This window comes from Neoarius graeffei, chromosome 19, assembly GCF_027579695.1.
Source record: "Neoarius graeffei isolate fNeoGra1 chromosome 19, fNeoGra1.pri, whole genome shotgun sequence".
NCBI lineage: Eukaryota > Metazoa > Chordata > Actinopteri > Siluriformes > Ariidae > Neoarius > Neoarius graeffei.
The window spans coordinates 17,444,488-17,469,181 of NC_083587.1; the positions used below are offsets into that span (position 1 = coordinate 17,444,488).

At 44.4% G+C, this 24,694-nt stretch overlaps 1 protein-coding gene across 5 annotated transcripts in view; it reads right to left on the reverse strand.

The window, feature by feature from the left end:
* The window catches only part of LOC132867049 (early endosome antigen 1-like), a 270,591-nt gene that overhangs the window by 85,972 nt on the left and 159,925 nt on the right, over positions 1-24,694 (reverse strand). For all 5 annotated transcript variants that reach the window (XM_060899754.1, XM_060899756.1, XM_060899753.1 and 2 more), the window contains one exon: positions 11,563-11,695. In XM_060899754.1, coding sequence (XP_060755737.1) covers positions 11,563-11,695 — 133 coding nt within the window. The remainder of the gene's footprint in view (positions 1-11,562; positions 11,696-24,694) is intronic.

A 24,694-nucleotide genomic window follows, 5' to 3' on the forward strand; every position in this document is an offset into this window, starting at 1 on the left:
AGAGAGAGAGAGAGACGAGGAGCGAGAGCGCTCGGTTTCCTAATTTCAATGGGATTTAGATCATCAGAGCTGCTCTTACAGAGTTTTATCCAAATTTCCAAACGTACAGTTAAAAGTAGTTCCAGTCACTTTACACTTTTCTAAGCGATGTGGTGTATCCATCCGCCATCAGAGCCTCATAACGGAACTCCAAGACTGGCATAGCAACAAACCCTTTCCTCTGAAAATATAGTTCTGCATCTCATAGGAGAGTGAAACATTCTACAAAATGACAGACTTCAACATTATAAAACCATCCACACGCCTCGGAGCGCATCACAATAACGGAACTGTGTTAACCCGACACGTTTTAATCCAATAAAACAAAGTCACACTACAGCCATCGTCCTGTCTACAGAATGCCGTAATCTCTTTCTGGGATGTTGCTTAGCAACCGAAGCGTACCATTAACAGACAGCGTGGTGAAAGAATTAGTTATTAATAAATAACTACATTTATTATTAAACTCTGGATATTGTGTTGTGTCAACGTTGCGATAAACACATTTGTAATTGGTGCATTAGTGAGTTTATCCCTGTGTTAAAAACGTTCAGAGACGTGCGGTGATTTTGACATCACGGGTAATCAAGAATAAGTGGCAAGCGTTAAAATAACAACTGTTCAGATAACTAGCATGATATTAATCTTGTGTTTATAGCTTACATCATATGCATTTCATCACAGAAGTGTAAGACTAACCAACACCAGTGGATTCTACGTGTGAGCCTTGTAGTAAAGTGAGTGAGTGAGAGAGGGAGGGCGGGCAGGCAGGCAGGAGCGGCTACGAGTCCTTGCCCGAGCGGCTCCTGTGGTGCTAATGAAAGCAATTAGATAAAGCTGCAGTGGAGGGAGAGCTAGTGTAATATTAACACCTAATAAAAGACTGATATAAAATTTTATTACAGTGAAGTCGGGCTAAATTAAAACACCAGTCCCAGGGGTGTGTAACGAGACGAGGGCGGGGTATGACGACACCTCCTGCTCGTCCGCCGAGATTTGTGAAATTAATATAAATGAAGATGGAAACTCGTTAAAAAAAAAAAAGGCAGTGCAGATGAGATGTTGGTGTGGGAGAGAACACGATGTTAGCATGACTCCTCCCTGCTCGGGATTACGGGCCGACCTCTGGAGCGCGCCTCTCCGCATCACGGAGGGACCGTTGAGCGCAGTGAACGTGCGTTACCTTGAATATAAGGCGCTAATTAAAAAGTATCTGAGGAGGGGATAATCGGAGGAGGACGTCACCGGCATTGGCTGATGATCAAGGAGCACGTGTTGCATGGCGACTGTACATTAAAAACACGTGGCCGTGGTGGTCTGGCTGCGCAGATTTGCAGTTAAGTGCGCTCTAAAACTGCAGGCCTTCTTAATGATCACCTCTGCAATAACGTTCTCGTATGCAGAGTGATGTGGAGGGAACGTTCAGGAAATTGGGTTAAAATAGGACTGGATTTAAAAAAAAAAACGCTTTCTTGTGCATTAATTGGACAAATGATCCAGATTGTTTTATCCAAGCAGCGCTGCACCATGTTGCTTTCCCCCCCGTGCGTGTGTAATGAGTGTGGCCGAGGAGCTGATAATGGCCTTGTCGGTGGTCGTTTCACTGGGCCTCTGTGGTTTTTACAATGCCCCTCGGCCTCTCGGTAATAGTGGACTGAAGGATGCAGGACACCAGTTGCCTAATAATGTATACATTCAGCTCAAACATCTCTCTCTCTCTCTCGTTGTGCATTTCCAAATTCTCACAAGTGGCACCAATCAGAGCAAATGAAGATCAATAATGAGCCAATGGGCACGCTTTATTTGGCACGAGGCGGATCATTAAAAACGTGGCGCACTAATTTGACGGCTGACGCACACTCTTTGCGCTAATGATGCCATCATGAAGATAAAGTGAGGAACAGAGTATGAGAGAGACAGAGAGAGCAAGAGAGAGCAAATGCGACTCATTCAGCCCTCCACTTCATTTCCCATGCTTAAAAATCCTTAAAAATCTAATCAATTAATATCCGAATCAAATTCCGCTCTCCGGTGCAATGAGGCAACACAAACAAATGTACATCGCAGCTAATGTTGATGATCTTATAGAAAATTACACGTAATGAGCTCATCTACGCCAGCGCATCGTATCAGAAACGAGCAGCAAGCGGGGAAGGAGGAATATGAAGAAATAACATGGAGGCAATTTATCACTGCGCTTTCACAAAGAAGATCAGGAACTGGCAGAACAGCGCTTTTAGTACGAGTTCAATTTCTACTAAATTTCAAGTAATGACATCATCATCATCATCATCATGCCCATATCACACAAAAAACCCTTTCATCTCAAATGTGACACTATTCACTACAGGCTCGCGTGATATAGCAGCATCATAGTCTCTACGCTTTATTACAACCCCGATTCCACAAAAGTTGGGACAAAAGTACAAATTATAAATAAAAACGGAATGCAATAATTTACAAATCTCAAAAACTGATATTGTATTCACAATAGAACATAGAGAACATATCAAATGTCGAAAGTGAGACATTTTGAAATTTCAGGCCAAATATTGGCTCATTTGAAATTTCATGACAGCGACACATCTCAAAAAAGTTGGGACAGGGGCAATAAGAGGCTGGAAAAGTTAAAGGTACAAAAAAGGAACAGCTGGAGGACCAAATTGCAACTCATTAGGGCAATTGGCAATAGGTCATTAACATGACTGGGTATAAAAAGAGCATCTTGGAGTGGCAGCGGCTCTCAGAAGTAAAGATGGGAAGAGGATCACCAATCCCCCTAATTCTGCACCGACAAATAGTGGAGCAATATCAGAAAGGAGTTCGACAGTGTAAAATTGCAAAGAGTTTGAACATATCATCATCTACAGTGTATAATATCATCAAAAGATTCAGAGAATCTGGAAGAATCTCTGTGCGTAAGGGTCAAGGCCGGAAAACCATACTGGGTGCCCGTGATCTTCGGGCCCTTAGACGGCACTGCATCACATACAGGCATGCTTCTGTATTGGAAATCACAAAATGGGCTCAAAAATATTTCCAGAGAACATTATCTGTGAACACAATTCACCGTGCCATCCGCCGTTGCCAGCTAAAACTCTATAGTTCAAAGAAGAAGCCGTATCTAAACACGATCCAGAAGCGCAGACGTCTTCTCTGGGCCAACGCTCATTTAAAATGGACTGTGGCAAAGTGGAAAACTGTTCTGTGGTCAGACGAATCAAAATTTGAAGTTGTTTATGGAAATCAGGGACGCCGTGTCATTCGGACTAAAGAGGAGAAGGATGACCCAAGTTATCAGCGCTCAGTTCAGAAGCCTGCATCTCTGATGGTATGGAGTTGCATTAGCGCGTGTGGCATGGGCAGCTTACACATCTGGAAAGACACCATCAATGCTGAAAGGTATATCCAGGTTCTAGAGCAACATATGCTCCCATCCAGACGACGTCTCTTTCAGGGAAGACCTTGCATTTTCCAACATGACAATGCCAGACCACATACTGCATCAATTACAGCATCATGGCTGCGTAGAAGAAGGGTCCGGGTACTGAACTGGCCAGCCTGCAGTCCAGATCTTTCACCCATAGAAAACATTTGGCGCATCATAAAACGGAAGATACGACAAAAAAGACCTAAGACAGTTGAGCAACTAGAATCCTACATTAGACAAGAATGGGTTAACATTCCTATCCCTAAACTTGAGCAACTTGTCTCCTCAGTCCCCAGACGTTTACAGACTGTTGTAAAGAGAAAAGGGGATGTCTCACAGTGGTAAACATGGCCTTGTCCCAACTTTTTTGAGATGTGTTGTTGTCATGAAATTTAAAAATCACCTAATTTTTCTCTTTAAATGATACATTTTCTCAGCTTAGACATTCGATATGTCATCTATGTTCTATTCTGAATAAAATATGGAATTTTGAAACTTCCACATCATTGCATTCCGTTTTTATTTACAATTTGTACTTTGTCCCAACTTTTTTGGAATCAGGGTTGTACGTTACGCTGATATCCAGTGATGTTTAGAGCAGATTATATATGATATGATCAGACCTGCAAACCGTTACACATATGACCTATAATACGGAAAAACATCGGCTTGGACGACTTAATCACTCAAAATACACCAAAGGAGTATTTGGAGAGGAAGAGAATATTTTTCGCCCAAATAAAAATAGCCAGTCCCATGTGTTGTGAGCTCTTTGATATTAACTGATGCTGCCTAGAAGCTCCGCCCCCTTACCGCAATCTCGCATGCTCTCAAAGTGATTAAAATGCTCCCCCCCAGCACATGCTTGGAGTACAGAAAAGGGCCGGATAGTCTGTATTTCATGTTCACGCGAGTCCTCTGCCGTCTGATTGGCTGTTTGGTTACATAACGAGCACTATGATGAAAGTTAAATGATTTACGAAGGGTTATCGATGATAATTGCACAACAAACTAGATTGTTTGGGGTTTTTTTTTCTTCTTTTGTTTTCTCTGCCAGAATTCATCTGGTGATGGTGGTTATACACTATAGTGTCAAAGGTTTGCGCACCCCGACCATCACACCAATATGTCCTTGTTGAAAGTCTCATTCCAGATTTATTAATTCGCACTAGCAGTGGTAGCACAAATTGTTACTTTCACTCAGGATCTTTCTACTTTTTATTATTACAACATTTTTTTAGGACACTATTTCTCCCTCAGTTTTCAACCAATCATCAGCAAATTTCACATGCAGAATACCTCTGGGCTGAATTACATTGCTATGACTTTTGGTGCTGATCTGGATCACCGAACTGGAATGATCCATAACAAACAGGCTTTCAATCACTTATAACTGTCAATTTTCATAATTTTTCAAATCAGTTGTTTGTTTGTTTTCCTTGACATTCAGTTGACCAAAAAAAAAAAAAAAAGTCAGCTAGAGCAAATTACTATGACTTTAGTCACAGTCTCCATCTAGCTCTTCCTTCCTGTTATAATAAGCTCCACTCTTCTCTTCTGGGAAGGTTTTTTGGGGCGTGGCTGTGCAGATTTGTGTTTGTTCAGCTACAAGAGCATTAGCGATGTCAAGTACTTTCCAGTTCATCCTCAAGGTGTTCAGTGGGATTGACTGAAGTCAGGGCTCTGTGCAGAACACTCAAGTTCTTACACTCCAACCTTCAAACACCATGTCTCCAGCTCGCTTTGTGCACAGGAGCATCGTCGTACTGGAACAGTTTTGGGCCTCTTAGTCCCATTGACAGGAAATTGTAATCTTGTGTGCTAGACCATACAGAGACAATTGACACGTACTTTGTGGTAACTTACCTAACCCACTTCGCACTTAGCCCTGCCTTCGAGTATCATTAGTTCCTGGTAAGGAGGTACCAAAGGAACCATATTACTGTAATTATTTGGTGTTGGACAAGTGGCTGGTGGAAAAAATTAAAATCCAAGGTTTGAGATGTGAACATTTTGGATAAGCAGGAAATTGGTTTAAGAGGCAGCACAGACTGATGTGTTCAGTCATCCTGTGTGTGTGGCTCAGTGAAGCTTGGTCCTGTATTGATCCTGTAGAGGATCAGTATCTTTTCCCCACTGTGGCCACCGAATGGGACAAAAGTTCAATACGGAAAAATCGGCGGCTCATCCAGAGCTCACAAAAGCAATTTGTAATATGGATTTACTCTTACCGCCTACGACGCCCGCTGCTGTTTTTAGTATTTAAAGCTGTTGATCAGCCATACAGAGGTGCTTTATCTTTTTTAAGGCTTCCCTACTGCGATTTATTTGCCACGTGGGTGGCAGTTTTGCCTAAAATAACTGTGGCTATGGATCATGTTTGGAATAAAGGAGGAGTAAATGGATGGAGTGCATTGGATTGAGCCATTTACCGGAGGTTTTCCTGAGCAAAGCTGGAATATTAAAGTGCTTCATCCAGCCCTGATCTAACAACTGCCCCATGAAGTTACACAAAGTCTGGTTAAAGAGAAAAAAAATAAAAAATTCCCCACAAATGAAAGGCTGTTGGTTTCTGCAAACTGGACTGAAGTGTCAGTGTGAGGTAAAGATGTGAAGGAGTTGATTAGCCGTCTGTCACGCGCTTTATTTCTGAGGTGACGGAGGACGAGGTTGATCAGAGCACTGGGTGGTCGATATGACACCTGCTGTAATTAGCCTGAGCTCATCAGAGAGCAAACGACACATGAAAATGATCCTGGTGTCAGGTATCAGTCGTGCTTAAGCTCCCTCCTCCTGCTCTACAGCTTTACCTCTGAAGCGTACGGCATATTTAACCACCTTCCAGAGCGAAGACGAGTCAGAATTATTCACTGTGCCAAGAAGAAGAGCAGCAAGTTGAGAGGAATTTAAATGATTTCACAGAAACTCGCTCAGACCTGGATTAATTAAGTCTCCAGGCTTTTGTGAAGTTCCTACCTGACGACACCTTATCCAGTCTGATTCTCATGTACAAGACGCTCTGAAATATTACAAGTCGAAATCCTGGTGTATCACACGACATGCCGACATTGCTAACAAGAAAAACCGGAGCAGAGAGAGAAACCTGAATTTTACTACAAAACTCTGGAGCGTCACATCGCATGATAAAAGACGTACGGTTTGATCCGGAGAAGCATTTGGATTGAGTTGCAGGTTCTTGACTTTTGGGTCACAGGTGGTTTTTACCACCGATTATGCATAACCATTGTTTTCCGTTTCTGATTGAGAGTACGCCATGCGCATTCTGGCTGCCGCTTCTCATTGGAGTTCTCATCTCATCTCATTATCTCTAGCTGCTTTATCCTTCTACAGGGTCGCAGGCAAGCTGGAGCCTATCCCAGCTGACTACGGGCGAAAGGCGGGGTACACCCTGGACAAGTCGCCAGGTCATCACAGGGCTGACACATAGACACAGACAACCATTCACACTCACATTCACACCTACGCTCAATTTAGAGTCACCAGTTAACCTAACCTGCATGTCTTTGGACTGTGGGGGAAACCGGAGCACCCAGAGGAAACCCACGCGGACACGGGGAGAACATGCAAACTCCACACAGAAAGGCCCTCGCCGGCCACGGGGCTCGAACCCAGGACCTTCTTGCTGTGAGGCGACAGCGCTAACCACTACACCACCGTGCCGCCCTCATTGGAGTTGATTTTATTTTATTTTCCCTTTTGTTTTTCGTTTTTGTCTGAGTGTTTTGTTGGCCGGTTGTGGTATAGTGCCGGCATCGGTTCCCTCTAGGCCTTGGCTTGCCATGGGTGATGCCTGTGCTCCTTGCCATGGACTGCAGTGAGCCCGTTGCTCATTTTAACATCAGGGTTGTCCAGCGCTCTGTGCAGCGGTGCTTTTGTGCTTGGTGGCATAGTGGCGGCTGTGCAGGCAGTTTGGGACATGCCAGCGTGCTGCGTGGCGGTGCTTCTGTGTTCTGTGTTGCCCGGCAGCGGCTGTGCAGGACTTGTTTTCATGCACCTTTTGGTGGGACTGTGGCTGCTACACCATTGGAATGACATCCTGACCTTTATTTAGTGGCCTCCCCCCCCTTATAACTGTAAAGCGACTGAGTATGAGAAAGGCGCTATATAAATTTAACTTATTATTATTATTATTATTATTATAATAATGTGTTTCTAGTTTCATGCATGTAAACTGCACGTGGCCACGAGTTCAGTCTGTAACCTCCTGCGGCAGCGCTGCTCCGTCCTCAGTTTGTGAAAGGTTAAAGGGGCCGGCTCACGCGTCCCAGAATCCAATTCGCTGGTTTTGTTTTGAAAGCACGTTACCACTACTTGTTAGCTCTCAGTGCAGCAAAATCTCCTCGAATTCAGCGTTGGTGATCCCTTCAAAACCCATCCTGACCTTGTTCTTCATCTACACGTCATACTTGGAAGCTTTGAACAAAATGTACCACATTTTTTTTCCTTTGTTTGTCTGGTTCAGATCCGTTACAAAGGAATATCCGTAAGAAAACGAAATGGATTGGCGAAAAGAATTTAAAATACACATACTCTGACAACATCTTCAATTTCGCGTTACAGTTTAAGATGGCGCAGAATTGTTACAGGTTGTGTTCAGAATATCGTTCGCATAAGAAAAAAAAGAAAAAGTGGTGGCTTGCTAGTTAGCAGAGAGGATTCTGGGAATCGTGAGCCGGCCCCTTTACCACGGAGTTAATAATATTCGCAGATATTAGCACAATGTGTTTACTAAAGTGCAGAAAAAGAATGATGTGTCCTTTATGATGCTCTACAACATGTGAAAATATTAACTGGCCATTTTAATTTTACTTTTAACCTGCACTTTTCGTATCGAACTTGTTTATCAGACACACAAACAAGAAGTTTATATAATGCCTTTCACCAGCCCACGGACGCGAAATCAAATGCAAGATCCTCACCGGTTTATTTTCTGTTGTTTGCATACAAGACCGGCGTTTGTGAATTGACAGGTCAAAGGTCAGTTAAGGTGGATATGAAGTGAAAGTAACCACAAGTGTGTTCCTCTCATGATTCTGGTGTCTTTCCCTTCGAGATTTTGATTCACTTTCGGTCTGATTTCTGAATTAACTCAGATCGTGGAAGTCTCCCGTTTTCACAACTGGTCATAAATCATAAATACTGTCGCTAAATCATAAATATTGGCACCTCTGCACCAATCATGGGGGTTTTCTGGTCTCTGAGTCATTCTCTGTGCTTCATGTTGGGAGATGACAGCTGGGTGCATAAACAAACAAACAAACAAATCTTCTGATCACAAGCCCACACATCCCGTGTGCGTTTTCTGAGAATACGAGGTTTCAGACACTGGTGACCTTTATGAAAAGGGTGATTTTTCTGGCCTTTATGCCTGTTCATAATGTTGTGAGAGGCTAGAGGCTATGCAAAAGCAAGGGTGTGTGTGTGTGTGTGTGTGTGTGTACAGTGGTGTTTGAAAGTTTGTGAACCCTTTAGAATTTTCTATATTTCTGCATAAATATGACCTCAAACATCATCAGATTTTCACACAAGTCCTAAAAGTAGATACGACAAGGTTGAAACTTTGAGTTAGATTTTTGTGACATCGGTGTGAAAAAAATATTGTTGAATAAATAAAAGGCCCTATATGCAATGTTGTGTGTTTTCCTTATAGAAAAAATGCTGCAGTTTCAGAATATAACACCTAAAAAGCTGTATGGTCAGCCCTTACTTGACTTTTTGCATGATTTTTACTAAAAAGTAGGCGAAAATGACCTATTTTTGGTGACAAAATATTTTGAACATCCACATTAATCCTGTTGCAGTTTGCAAAATAGTGATAAACTTGCTATCTATTAACCTTAGAATAAGAGTTTATGTTGTGTTCTTTTAAATAAGTATCAGTTTCAGTGGCTGCAGCAAGTAATGATGTCATACCAGCCAGTTTCATCAACGAACGTCATGTGACAAAATTTTTAGGAATTTTGAGCTTCTGGGTAAGGATTTGGCTTTTCATTCTTCCTGTTGAGTTTATATAATGATAAACCTGCATGTATTATACATCAATCTCTTTGTAATTTTGTTGGGAATAAGACAGTACCCAATACATAAGTTAATTCTAACACCAGATAAGTAAAATTAGTACTTTTACTAACCCTACCCCTATCAATTTTCAGTTCGTGAAAGAAAATACACACTTGTAAAAAAAATTGCATTCATTCAATTTTGAATGTAGAGTTACCAAAATTTAATCAATTATACCCATTTATATGGACTACAACCAGTTTACATTATTTCGGTCTAAAATCTTTTCTGAAATGAGATCAAGTTTTTTTTACGACAAAATTTCACATCCGTTTTTACCAATTTTTCAAGTATTGTCATGACCATTGAATGATGAAGTCAATCGACCCAATCGACTATTAAAGATTTTGCATAAATGTCATTTTCAGATTCCTGAGAAAATTTGACCCTATACTGATATATTTTCAGTCCATATATCACAAATTGATTTTTTACCCTAAATGTCACTAAAATCTAACTCAGTCCTCGAACCTTGTCATAAAGAGAACCCAGTTAAACAAATGAGACAAAAATATTATACTTGGTCATTTATTTATTGAGGAAAATGATCCAATATTACATATCTGTGAGTGGCAAAAGTATGTGAACCTTTGCTTTCAGTATCTGGTGTGACCCCCTTGTGCAGCAATAACTGCAATTAAACGTTTCTGGTAACTGTTGATCAGTCCTGCACACCGGCTTGGAGGAATTTTAGCCCGTTCCTCCGCACAGAACAGCTTCAACTCTGGGATGTTGGTGGGTTTCCTCACATGAACTGCTCACTTCAGGTCCTTCCACAACATTTCCATTGGATTGAGGTCAGGACTTTGACTTGGCCATTCCAAAACATTAACTTTATTCTTCTTTAACCATTCTTTGGTGGAACGACTTGTGTGCTTAGGGTCGTTGTCTTGCTGCATGACCCACCTTCTCTTGAGATTCAGTTCATGGACAGATGTCCTGACATTTTCCTTTAGAATTCGCTGGTATAATTCAGAATTCATTGTTCCATCAATGATGGCAAGCCGTCCTGGCCCAGATGCAGCAAAACAGGCCCAAACCATGATACTACCACCACCATGTTTCACAGATGGGATAAGGTTCTTATGCTGGAATGCAGCGTTTTCCTTTCTCCAAACATAACGCTTCTCAGTTAAACCAAAACGTTCTATTTTGGTTTCATCCGTCCACAAAACATTTTTCCAATAGCCTTCTGGCTTGTCCACATGATCTTTAGCAAACTGCAGACGAGCAGCAATGTCCTTTTTGGAGAGCAGTTGCTTTCTCCTTGCAACCCTGCCATGCACACCATTGTTGTTCAGTGTTCTCCTGATGGTGGACTCATGAACATTAACATTAGCCAATGTGAGAGAGGCCTTCAGTTGCTTAGAAGTTACCCTAGGGTCCTTTGTGACCTCGCCGACTATTACACGCCTTGCTCTTGGAGTGATCTTTGTTGGTCGACCACTCCTGGGGAGGGTAACAATGGTCTTGAATTTCCTCCATTTGTCCACAATCTGTGACTGTGGATTGGTGGAGTCCAAACTCTTTAGAGATGGTTTTGTAACCTTTTCCAGCCTGATGAGCATCAACAACGCTTTTTCTGAGGTCCTCAGAAATCTCCTTTGTTCGTGCCATGATACACTTCCACAAACGTGCGTTGTGAAGATCAGACTTTGATAGATCCCTGTTCTTTAAATAAAACAGGGTGCCCACTCACACCTGATTGTCATCCTATTGATTGAAAACACCTGACTCTAATTTCACCTTCAAATTAACTGCTAATCCTAGAGGTTCACATACTTTTGCCACTCACAGATATGTAATATTGGATCATTTTCCTCAATAAATAAATGAGCAAGTATAATATTTTTGTCTCATTTGTTTAACTGGGTTCTTTTTATCTACTTTTAGGACTTGTGTGAAAATCTGATCATGTTTTAGGTCATATTTATGCAGAAATATAGAAAATTCTAAAGGGTTCACAAACTTTCAAGCACCACTGTACCTCTCTGGCCTTCATCCTCTCTTACCTGCTGTCTGGCCTCATCCCTTTCTCTTGCTGTCTCACAGACGAGTCTCCGCTGCATTGCTGCCTCTTCTACAGCTTCCTCCAGAGACGTCAGAAAAACCCAGGCCTTGGCTCGAAGCTTCTTTACAGTCGACCTGTTACACAAACACTCTTTACAAAGTGCCACTTTTAAACACCACACTTTCTGAAGATCCACAGCCTGCCTCCTGCTAAAAGAAAATCAGCACTCCATCCCCTTTACAATGGACACTGATTATGCAAAGGTATAGTTGAGTGCAAAAGTTTACACCCCCGTATGGTTTTTGAATTGGAGGCGGGATGGGGAGGGGAATAACTTGCTTCTACAACTTTCCTCCAAATAAACAGAATTCCAAGCAGGTAAAAGTGAAAACGATCCAAGAACAAAAATCAACAGGAAATTTTTGAAAAAGTACAGTAATGATCCTCAAAGTGGCACCTTGATGCAGTTTGAAAGATTAAAAGTCAGCATGAGTTACTACTGAATAATTATTCACTGAAGGTGAAGTGAATATTAGTGAATAATAAATCAAGATCAATTTAAGGTTATTATTCACCAATATTCACTGAGCCTGAGGTGGATAATTATTTTAGTATAAATACACAGAGGATTATTTTTAAAAAATAAATAAAATTGTATTTTTTAAAAATTAATGTATTTCAAACTTCAAAAGCGATATGTAAATGTAATAACTTTGCGGCGCAGACTTGTCACTTATCTATGCCGAGTCACATAAAATCCTTTGCTTTGAAATCGATAAAATAAATCCCAACTCCAGCTTACCTTCGAATAGTTTTAGACCAAACTTCGGAGTATCTTTAGCGCTTTTAGGAACGGCGTTTTCTTTCATCATCTGTAATTCTTCCTCACTTACGGTGACGAAGCAATGGGAAGCCGTTTTGCCGAGTCCCTCGAGGTGATTATCGAAAAATAGTCTGACCAATCAGCGCATGTGATTTTTCTATAATCACCTCCGTATTTATATTAACACCTCTTATTATAAAGTTACAAATCCTGAAAAGAAACTGGTTCAATTTTTTTTTACTACTACCCTAACAGTAGAAATGGACATTTTCAGACGAATAGCTTTTTTTTTTTATAACCATTCCCTGACTTATGAAGGTCAACACCCTTCTTCATTCAGTTTGCACATTCTCTCATCTCATCTCATTATCTGTAGCCGCTTTATCCTGTTCTACAGGGTCGCAGGCAAGCTGGAGCCTATCCCAGCTGACTACGGGCGAAAGGCGGGGTACACCCTGGACAAGTCGCCAGGTCATCACAGGGCTGACACATAGACACAGACAACCATTCACACTCACATTCACACCTACGGTCAATTTAGAGTCACCAGTTAACCTAACCTGCATGTCTTTGGACTGTGGGGGAAACCGGAGCACCCGGAGGAAACCCACGCGGACACGGGGAGAACATGCAAACTCCGCACAGAAAGGCCCTCGCCGGCCACGGGGCTCAAACCCGGACCTCCTTGCTGTGAGGCGACAGCGCTAACCACTACACCACCGTGCCGCCCCTTGCACATTCTCTTATCTTGTTATTGGATGACTAAAGCTGTGTCCAAAATCACTCACTCACTATGTAGGGAATTCTAGATAGAGGACTATATAGTGAGCTCATTGGGAAATTGAAAAAACACTTTCGGACACTACTCCGCCGTGCCATTATTTACGTCATTACTGTCACACAGTTAAAACGTGCCAGATCAGTCAGTTGGTGGGTTTTCAAAATAATAAATACATGCGTGTATTTCTGTGATAAACCCATATTGTACTGAGCGTATTTCCCACATTAATAAATACAAAGTACTTTGTGTCTGCTGCATCTTTCAGTTCTTTTAAATCAAGCCTGAATCCTTTCTTTCTTCTTTGCCGCTGCCTTTTATTAAATCAAATTTGAGGCTTTTGATTAATTCCTCTCTCTGCACCATAACTTTTATTCTTGTAAAAGTATTATCAGTCTTATTCTATTTTAGCTTATTTTCTGTTCTCTTACTATTTTTAATTTTACTCGAATGTCCGTTTATAATGTGTTTCTTCCTCGGTCCATTCACCCCAACACACTTATTTCAGTGCGACCGCAATGCATGATGGTATATATTGCTTGGTTAGTGCCCATCGGTTGTACACTACTTTTCACAATGCATCGTGGGATACTACGAGTCCACTATATAGACTGTAATCATTCTCACTATACATTTGGACTGCACTACAAAATGGTGACCTCACCATATAGGGAGTGATTTCGGACACAGCGTAAGGGAATTTGGCCTCTGTCACCTCATATTTGTTTCCCAGTTAATCAGGAAGTCATGGATTACAGCCTGAAAGTTCCTACACACTCCAGTCAACTCAAACATGTACGATTTAAATGGGAAACATGCTTCAGTTACACTGTAAAATTTACTAACTGTGGAGGGCACTGTACAGTGCCTTGCAAAAGTATTCATCCCCCTTGGTGTTTGTCCTGTTTTGCTGCATTACAAGCTGGAATTAAAATGGATTTTTGGACGGTTAGCACCATTTGATTTACACAACATGCCGACCACTTTAAAGGTGCACATTGCTGTTTTATTGTGATAAACAATAATTAAGATGAAAAAACAGAAATCTGGAGTGTGCATAAGTATTCATCCCCTTTTGTATGAAACCCCTAAATAAGAGCTGGTCCAACCAATTCACTTCATAAGTCACATAATTAGTTGATTAAGATCCACCTGTGTGCAATCAAAGTGTCACATGATCTGTCACATGATGTCTGTATAAATCAACCTGTTCTGGAAGGACCCTGACTCTGCAACACGACTAAGCAAGCAACATGAGAACCAAGGAGCCTCCAAACAGGTCAGAGACAAAGTTATGGAGAAGTATAGATCAGGGTTGGGTTATAAAAAATATCCCAAACTTTGAATATTCCACGGAGCACCATTAAATCCATTATAGCAAAATGGAAAGAATATGGCACCACTACAAACCTGACAAGAGAAGGCCGCCCACCAAAACTCACAGACCGGGCAAGGAGGGCATTAATCAGAGATGCAACAAAGACACCAAAGATAACACTGAAGGAGCCGCAGAGATCCACAGCAGAGATGGGAGTATCTGTCCATAGGACCACTTTAACCTGTGCGCTCCACAGAATGGGCAGGGCTTTATGGAAGAGTGGCCAGAAAAAAGCCATTGCTGAAGAAAACATGTTTGTAGTTTGCCCAATAGCATGTGGCAGACTCCCCAAACACATGGAAGAAGATTCTCTGGTCAAAGGAAACTAAAATTGATCTTTTTGGCCATCATGGGAAATGTCCTGTGTGGCGCAAACCCAACACCCTGAGAACACCATTCCTACAGTGAAGCATGGTGGTGGCAGCATCATGCTGTGGGGATGTTTTTCATCTGCAGGGACAGGAAAGCTGGTCAGGACTGAAGGAAAGATGGATGGCACTAAATACAGAGCAATTCTGGAGGAAAACCTGTTTGAGTCAGCCAGAGGTTTGAGACTGGGACGAAGGTTCACATTCCAGCAGGACAACGACCCTAAACATACTGCTAAAGCTACACTGGAGTGGTTTAAAAGGAAACATTTAAATGTCTTGGAATGGCCTAATCAAAGCCCAGACCTCAATCCAATTGAGAATCTATGACATAACTTGAAGATTGCTGTACACCAACGCGATCCATCTAACTTGGAGTTTGAGCAGTTTTGCCTTGAGGAATGGACAAATATCCCAGTAGCTAGATGTGCCAAGCTAATAGAGACATACCCCAAGAGACTTGCAGCTGTAATTGTAGCAAAAGGTGGCTCTACAAAGTATTGACTTTTTTTGGGGGGGGGAATACCTAGGCACACTCTAGATTTCTGTTTTTTTTTTATGTTAATTATTGTTTGTGTCACAATAAAAACAATTTTCACCATTAAATTAGGAGGCATGTGTAAATCAAATGGTGCCTACCTCCAAAAAAACCCACTTTAATTCCAGCTTGTAATGCGACAAAACAGGACAAACACCAAGGAGGATGAAGGCTTTTGCAAGATACTGTACATATCTCCAGTGAAACACATCAACGTGAAACATAATTTGCTTTCTGGTCATCTGGTAAAATCACTGCTAGTCATGGTGGTCTAACCGTCGGACTGTAACTCGAGCTCAGGAAACGAACAAAATCAAGCACGTTAGATTAAAAAAGAAAAAAAAAGCAAGCATGAAGTGGCCGCTTTTCAGAATGAAAACCAGTTTCCTTCCACCCTTTTTTTGTTTTTAAAATCAGAGGTCATTTAAATCTCCAGGAGTGAAGGACAATGGGCCCTGCGGCGGCAGGAAGCCTCGTTCCCAGGCCTGGAAGTGCAGCAGTAAAGAGGCAATCGATGAAGTGTCTATTTCTGCTCCACCACAATGGGAACCGACTGCCGTGGCGAAAGAATCAATACAACAAATTATTACAATTTCCACAACCTCCACTGGACGTTCCGTGGGGTGCGAACATGCGTTCCTCTGCCTCTCGCCTGCATTAGTGCAGTCAAATACCACATGCCTGAAGAGAGTTAAATACACATGACACGAATGCCTATTCAACCACAATCAGGCCACTTTTACCATGGGGGAAAGGGTAAATCATAGTGTATGAATAACTGCAGGAGCAGAAACTGATCTAATTTTGGGATTGGGAACGAATGCTAGTCAGCTATTGTGAAAGCCATGGAAAGGAGGCAACAACAAATATTATTTCAGCATTGGTGGTAGACAAATCAGGAGCGGATTTCGTTTCTAGCTGCTTATTTGTAGTTGACGTTTAATACATAGATTTTTATTTGGTATGTGGCTACGTTTAAACAGTGATGCGTCGCACCTTGATGTCCTAACAAGAACACACACTTCTGAACCTCATCACCTACTGCGGCATGATCTGGCAAATAGTAAACACATTTTACTGCTGATGTAAAGAATAACACAACAGATTGTGCGATGATGCAAAAATACAACACCCAGAGTGAATTAATTTTATACGACAGTACGGTCTAGAGTGCGTTTTCCTCTTTTTCCACAGTTACAACGTTTCCTTTTTAATTAACATGACACATCACACATTTTAAGTTAGATTTAAATGTTTGAGCATACGTTCTAGCAGCTATTAACGGATCTTCTTTCCCAGCCTCCCTCCTCTTCTCTCTCTCAAAAACCCAGCTCATCATTTCACTAAGAAACCAGAAATGCGTAAACTCCTGTCCTGAACACTTTCCCAAAGCACTAAAACTGGAGACTCCTTCCATAACATCAGTGATTATGCTTTTCATTTTAAAATCTGAATGTTATTGGTCTTATTTGAGGTGAATGAGCGATTACTATGGAAACAAGCCCCTTAATATAAACACGTCATTAAATGTTACAGCCATAATGACTGTCCGAACAGTGCTGTTAACTCTTTACCCCTTAAAGCAGTTGCTACAGCCACCCTTGTATAATGTATATACTGTTCACCATTAGAACATATTTACGAGAAAAAAAAAAAAAGTCGTCAAACGTCGTCATTATGGTGCATACAAGCCGGCGTCATATGTCATTATTATGGGATATACACGGGCTCGTCATATGTCATCATTAAGGGGTAAAGAGTTAAACAAAAATATTTTTGAGTCTGCTGACCAATCAGATTTGAAAATTGAGCTGTGCTCTGGTACAAGTAGCAGAAATGGATGACGGTCTTTTCAACATGACGAAATACAGACACACAAAAAAGAAAAAAAAAAAAACCTTGTGGTTAAACACAGAGAGGAAATAAAGATGCTAATCAGATTTGAAAATATCTATTCCATGTAACGCAAGAAAACATGACGTCTCATATCCGAAACATTGTTTAACGGATGCAAACATGATGTGCTACGGGAGAAACGTCGGGAGAAGACAGTTGTAAACTTTTTCCATTTCCTTTACTCTGTATTCATGAACTGAACATAACTTGAAGCAAGCGAGTTTGCACTATGTTTCAGGCTCATTAGCAACAAAACACGGGCATACTGAGGATTTACTTTTGCGAAGAAATGATTTGTCCATTCATGAAGATAAGAAAAGTGACTCCAGGGTTCATGTGAAGGACTGTGTAAATCTGGCCCGAGTTAAATTTTAGCTACATTTCGTGAATACAAACTGACTGAGCGACTTGAGCGAGGCTTCGCAAGCTGCACCAGGCTGAAAACAGAAAGCCGTAATTACAGAGAGACAGTTTACATGAGATGACAAAAGTAGAAGAGGGGATAAAGGATGGGGGTTTCCCCAGACACAGCTGAAAAACATCTGGACTAATAATCTCCGTTTCTGCGTGGTGGGAGAACCCGGGACCCTGTCGAGCCACCTGTGGATGCGCCATATTAACAACTTCCAAAAAGCAGGAAAAAAGTGAATGAAATTTCAAATAAAACTGATTAAGTCAGCCAGCAAGCAAAGATCAAACTAAATACTCCGAAGGGCAAAGCGCTAGTTACATGAGCACATGCTGGTTTGGAGCTGACGCACACTGTACACAGATTGTACACAGATTGTACACAGATGCTGTTCAGAAACACGAGGAAACACAGCGAGACGCACGCCGGACTTCTCCCAACCAAACACCAGTAAAGCAGCGACCGCACCAGATTTCACCAATTATCATGGGATTCGTTCTGAAGGGGAGACGGAGCTACGCTGTGGGAAAATTGTCAAAAGAGAAAATTGTAGATTTCTTATTGCAGGACTAATTACAAAACAAATCCAGAAATTTGAAGAAAAACAGCTGACTCACGAGCTGGATGAGTCGGCGGTTCTTACAGCGTTACTGTATCTCACAGTAGCCGGGCGAGTCGGCGGTTTTTATAGCGTTACTGTATCTCACAGTAGCCGGGCGAGTCGGCGGTTCTTATAGCGTTACTGTATCTCACAGTAGCCGGGCGAGTCGGCGGTTTTTATAGCGTTACTGTATCTCACAGTAGCCGGGCGAGTCGGCGGTTTTTATAGCGTTACTGTATCTCACAGTAGCCGGGCGAGTCGGCGGTTCTTATAGCGTTACTGTATCTCACAGTAGCTGGGCGAGTCGGCGGTTCTTATAGCGTTACTGTATCTCACAGTAGCCGGGCGAGTCGGCGGTTCTTACAGCGTTACTGTATCTCACAGTAGCCGGGCGAGTCGGCGGTTCTTATAGCGTTAATTTATCTCACTGTAGCTGGGTGAGTCGGCGGTTCTTACAGCGTTACTGTATCTCACAGTAGCCGGGAGAGTCGGCGGTTCTTACAGTGTTACTGTATCTCACAGTAGCCGGGAGATTCGGCGGTTCTTACAGTGTTACTGTATCTCACTGTAGCCGGGCGAGTCGGCAGTTCTTACAGCGTTACTGTATCTCACAGTAGCCGGGCGAGTCGGCGGTTCTTACAGCGTTACTGTATCTCACAGTAGCCAGGCGAGTCGGCGGTTCTTACAGCGTTACTGTATCTCACAGTAGCCAGGCGAGTCGGCGGTTCTTACAGCGTTACTGTATCTCACAGTAGCTGGGCCTTATAGCGTTACTGTATCTCACAGTAGCTGGGCCTTATAGCGTTACTGTATCTCACAGTAGCCGGGTGAGTCGGCGGTTCTTACAGCGTTACAGTATCTTACAGTAGCCGGGCGAGTCGGCGGTTCTTATAGCGTTACTGTATCTCACTGTAGCCGGGCGAGTCGGCGGTTCTTGTAGTGTTACTGTATCTCACAGTAGCCGGGCGAGTCGGCGGTTCTTATCGCGTTACTGTATCTCACAGTAGCCGGGCGAGTCGGCAGTTCTTATAGCGTTACTGTATCTCACAGTAGCCGGGCGAGTCGGCGGTTCTTATAGCGTTAATGTATCTCACTGTAGCTGGGTGAGTCGGCGGTTCTTACAGCGTTACTGTATCTCACAGTAGCCGGGAGAGTCGGCGGTTCTTACAGTGTTACTGTATCTCACAGTAGCCGGGAGATTCGGCGGTTCTTACAGTGTTACTGTATCTCACTGTAGCCGGGCGAGTCGGCGGTTCTTATAGCGTTACTGTATCTCACAGTAGCCGGGCGAGTCGGCGGTTTTTATAGCGTTACTGTATCTCACAGTAGCTGGGCGAGTCGGCGGTTCTTATAGCGTTACTGTATCTCACAGTAGCCGGGCGAGTCGGCGGTTTTTATAGCGTTACTGTATCTCACAGTAGCCGGGCGAGTCGGCGGTTCTTACAGCGTTACTGTATCTCACAGTAGCCAGGCGAGTCGGCGGTTCTTACAGCGTTACTGTATCTCACAGTAGCTGGGCCTTATAGCGTTACTGTATCTCACAGTAGCCGGGCGAGTCAGCGGTTCTTACAGCGTTACTGTATCTCAGTAGCCAGGCGAGTCGGCGGTTCTTATAGCCTTACTATATCTCACAGTAGCCGGGCGAGTCAGCGGTTCTTACAGCGTTACTGTATCTCACAGTAGCCGGGCAAGTCGGCGGTTCTTATAGCCTTACTGTATCTCACAGTAGCCAGGCCTTATAGCGTTACTGTATCTCACAGTAGCCGGGCGAGTCAGCGATTCTTATAGCGTTACTGTATCTCACAGTAGCCAGGCCTTATAGCGTTACTGTATCTCACAGTAGCTGGGCCTTATAGCGTTACTGTATCTCACAGTAGCCGGGTGAGTCGGCGGTTCTTACAGCGTTACAGTATCTTACAGTAGCCGGGCGAGTCGGCGGTTCTTATAGCGTTACTGTATCTCACTGTAGCCGGGCGAGTCGGCGGTTCTTGTAGTGTTACTGTATCTCACAGTAGCCGGGCGAGTCGGCGGTTCTTATCGCGTTACTGTATCTCACAGTAGCCGGGCGAGTCGGCAGTTCTTATAGCGTTACTGTATCTCACAGTAGCCGGGCGAGTCGGCGGTTCTTATAGCGTTAATGTATCTCACTGTAGCTGGGTGAGTCGGCGGTTCTTACAGCGTTACTGTATCTCACAGTAGCCGGGAGAGTCGGCGGTTCTTACAGTGTTACTGTATCTCACAGTAGCCGGGAGATTCGGCGGTTCTTACAGTGTTACTGTATCTCACTGTAGCCGGGCGAGTCGGCGGTTCTTATAGCGTTACTGTATCTCACAGTAGCCGGGCGAGTCGGCGGTTTTTATAGCGTTACTGTATCTCACAGTAGCTGGGCGAGTCGGCGGTTCTTATAGCGTTACTGTATCTCACAGTAGCCGGGCGAGTCGGCGGTTTTTATAGCGTTACTGTATCTCACAGTAGCCGGGCGAGTCGGCGGTTCTTACAGCGTTACTGTATCTCACAGTAGCCAGGCGAGTCGGCGGTTCTTACAGCGTTACTGTATCTCACAGTAGCTGGGCCTTATAGCGTTACTGTATCTCACAGTAGCCGGGCGAGTCAGCGGTTCTTACAGCGTTACTGTATCTCAGTAGCCAGGCGAGTCGGCGGTTCTTATAGCCTTACTATATCTCACAGTAGCCGGGCGAGTCAGCGGTTCTTACAGCGTTACTGTATCTCACAGTAGCCGGGCAAGTCGGCGGTTCTTATAGCCTTACTGTATCTCACAGTAGCCAGGCCTTATAGCGTTACTGTATCTCACAGTAGCCGGGCGAGTCAGCGATTCTTATAGCGTTACTGTATCTCACAGTAGCCAGGCCTTATAGCGTTACTGTATCTCACAGTAGCCGGGCGAGTTGGTGGTTCTTATAGTGTTACTGTATCTCACAGTAGCCGGGCGAGTCGGCGGTTTTTATAGCTTTACTGTATCTCACAGTAGCCGGGCGAGTCGGCGGTTCTTATAGCGTTACTGTATCTCACAGTAGCCGGGCGAGTCGGCGGTTCTTATAGCCTTACTGTATCTCACAGTAGCCGGGCGAGTCGGCAGTTTTTATAGCGTTACTGTATCTCACAGTAGCCGGGCGAGTCGGCGGTTCTTATAGCGTTACTGTATCTCACAGTAGCCGGGCGAGTCGGCGGTTCTTATAGCGTTAATGTATCTCACTGTAGCCGGGCGAGTCGGCGGTTTTTATAGCGTTACTGTATCTCACAGTAGCCGGGCGAGTCGGCGGTTCTTATAGCGTTACTGTATCTCACAGTAGCCGGGCGAGTCGGCGGTTTTTATAGCGTTACTGTATCTCACAGTAGCTGGGCGAGTCGGCGGTTCTTATAGCGTTACTGTATCTCACAGTAGCCGGGCGAGTCGGCGGTTTTTATAGCGTTACTGTATCTCACAGTAGCTGGGCGAGTCGGCGGTTCTTATAGCGTTACTGTATCTCACAGTAGCCGGGCGAGTCGGCGGTTCTTATAGCGTTAATGTATCTCACTGTAGCTGGGCGAGTCGGCGGTTCTTACAGCGTTACTGTATCTCACTGTAGCTGGGTGAGTCGGCGGTTCTTACAGCGTTACTGTATCTCACAGTAGCCGGGAGAGTCGGCGGTTCTTACAGTGTTACTGTATCTCACAGTAGCCGGGAGATTCGGCGGTTCTTACAGTGTTACTGTATCTCACTGTAGCCGGGCGAGTCGGCAGTTCTTACAGCGTTACTGTATCTCACAGTAGCCGGGCGAGTCGGCGGTTCTTACAGCATTACTGTATCTCACAGTAGCCGGGCGAGTCGGCGGTTCTTGTAGTGTTACTGTATCTCACAGTAGCCGGGCGAGTCGGCAGTTCTTATAGCGTTACTGTATCTCTCACTGTAGCCGGGCGAGTCGGCGGTTCTTATCGCGTTACTGTATCTCACAGTAGCCGGGCGAGTCGGCGGTTCTTGTAGTGTTACTGTATCTCACAGTAGCCGGGCGAGTCGGCGGTTCTTATAGCGTTACTGTATCTCACTGTAGCCGGGCGAGTCGGCGGTTCTTATCGCGTTACTGTATCTCACAGTAGCCGGGCGAGTCGGCGGTTCTTATAGCGTTACTGTATCTCACTGTAGCCGGGCGAGTCGGCGGTTCTTATCGCGTTACTGTATCTCACAGTAGCCGGGCGAGTCGGCGGTTCTTATAGCGTTACTGTATCTCACTGTAGCCGGGCGAGTCGGCGGTTCTTATCGCGTTACTGTATCTCACAGTAGCCGGGCGAGTCGGCGGTTCTTATAGCGTTACTGTATCTCACTGTAGCCGGGCGAGTCGGCGGTTCTTATCGCGTTACTGTATCTCACTGTAGCCGGGCGAGTCGGCGGTTCTTATCGCGTTACTGTATCTCACAGTAGCCGGGCGAGTCGGCAGTTCTTATAGCGTTACTGTATCTCACAGTAGCCGGGCGAGTCAGCGGTTCTTACAGCGTTACTGTATCTCACAGTAGCCGGGCGAGTCAGCGGTTCTTATAGCCTTACTGTATCTCACAGTAGCTAGGCCTTATAGCGTTACTGTATCTCACAGTAGCCGGGCGAGTCGGCAGTTCTTATAGCGTTACTGTATCTCACAGTAGCCGGGCGAGTCAGCGGTTCTTACAGCGTTACTGTATCTCACAGTAGCCGGGCAAGTCGGCGGTTCTTATAGCCTTACTGTATCTCACAGTAGCTAGGCCTTATAGCGTTACTGTATCTCACAGTAGCCGGGCGAGTCAGCGGTTCTTATAGCGTTACTGTATCTCACAGTAGCCAGGCCTTATAGCGTTACTGTATCTCACAGTAGCCGGGCGAGTTGGCGGTTCTTATAGCGTTACTGTATCTCACAGTAGCCGGGCGAGTCGGTGGTTCTTATAGCGTTACTGTATCTCACAGTAGCCAGGCCTTATAGCGTTACTGTATCTCACAGTAGCCGGGCGAGTCAGCGGTTCTTATAGCGTTACTGTATCTCACAGTAGCCAGGCCTTATAGCGTTACTGTATCTCACAGTAGCCGGGCGAGTCAGCGGTTCTTATAGCGTTACTGTATCTCACAGTAGCCGGGCAAGTCGGTGGTTCTTATAGCGTTACTGTATCTCACAGTAGCCGGGCGAGTCGGCGGTTCTTATAGCGTTACTGTATCTCACAGTAGCCAGGCGAGTCGGCAGTTCTTATAGCGTTACTGTATCTCACAGTAGCCGGGCGAGTCGGCGGTTCTTATAGCGTTACTGTATCTCACAGTAGCCAGGCCTTATAGCGTTACTGTATCTCACAGTAGCCGGGCGAGTCAGCGGTTCTTATAGCGTTACTGTATCTCACAGTAGCCGGGCGAGTCGGTGGTTCTTATAGCGTTACTGTATCTCACAGTAGCCGGGCGAGTCGGCGGTTCTTATAACGTTACTGTATCTCAGTAGCCAGGCGAGTCGGCAGTTCTTATAGCGTTACTGTATCTCACAGTAGCTGGGCGAGTCGGCGGTTCTTATAGCGTTACTGTATCTCACAGTAGCTGGGCGAGTCGGCGGTTCTTATAGCCTTACTGTATCTCATAGTAGCCGGGCGAGTCGGCGGTTCTTATAGCGTTACTGTATCTCACAGTAGCCGGGCGAGTCGGCGGTTCTTATAGCGTTACTGTATCTCACAGTAGCCGGGCGAGTCGGCGGTTCTTGTAGCGTTACTGTATCTCACTGTAGCTGGGCGAGTCGGCGGTTCTTGTAGCGTTACTGTATCTCACTGTAGCCGGGCGAGTCGGCGGTTCTTATAGCGTTACTGTATCTCAGTAGCCGGGCGAGTCGGCAGTTCTTATAGCGTTACTGTATCTCACAGTAGCTGGGCGAGTCGGCGGTTCTTATAGCGTTACTGTATCTCACAGTAGCTGGGCGAGTCGGCGGTTCTTATAGCCTTACTGTATCTCATAGTAGCCGGACGAGTCGGCGGTTCTTATAGCGTTACTGTATCTCACAGTAGCCGGGCGAGTCGGCGGTTCTTATAGCGTTACTGTATCTCACAGTAGCCGGGCGAGTCGGCGGTTCTTGTAGCGTTACTGTATCTCACTGTAGCCGGGCGAGTCGGCGGTTCTTGTAGCGTTACTGTATCTCACAGTAGCCGGGCGAGTCGGCGGTTCTTGTAGTGTTACTGTATCTCACTGTAGCCGGGTGACTCGGCGGTTCTTGTAGCGTTAATGTATCTCACTGTAGCTGGGCGACTCGGCGGTTCTTGTAGCGTTACTGTATCTCACTGTAGCCGGGAGAGTCTGCGGTTCTTATAGCATTACTGTATCTCAGTAGCCGGGCGAGTCGGCGGTTCTTATAG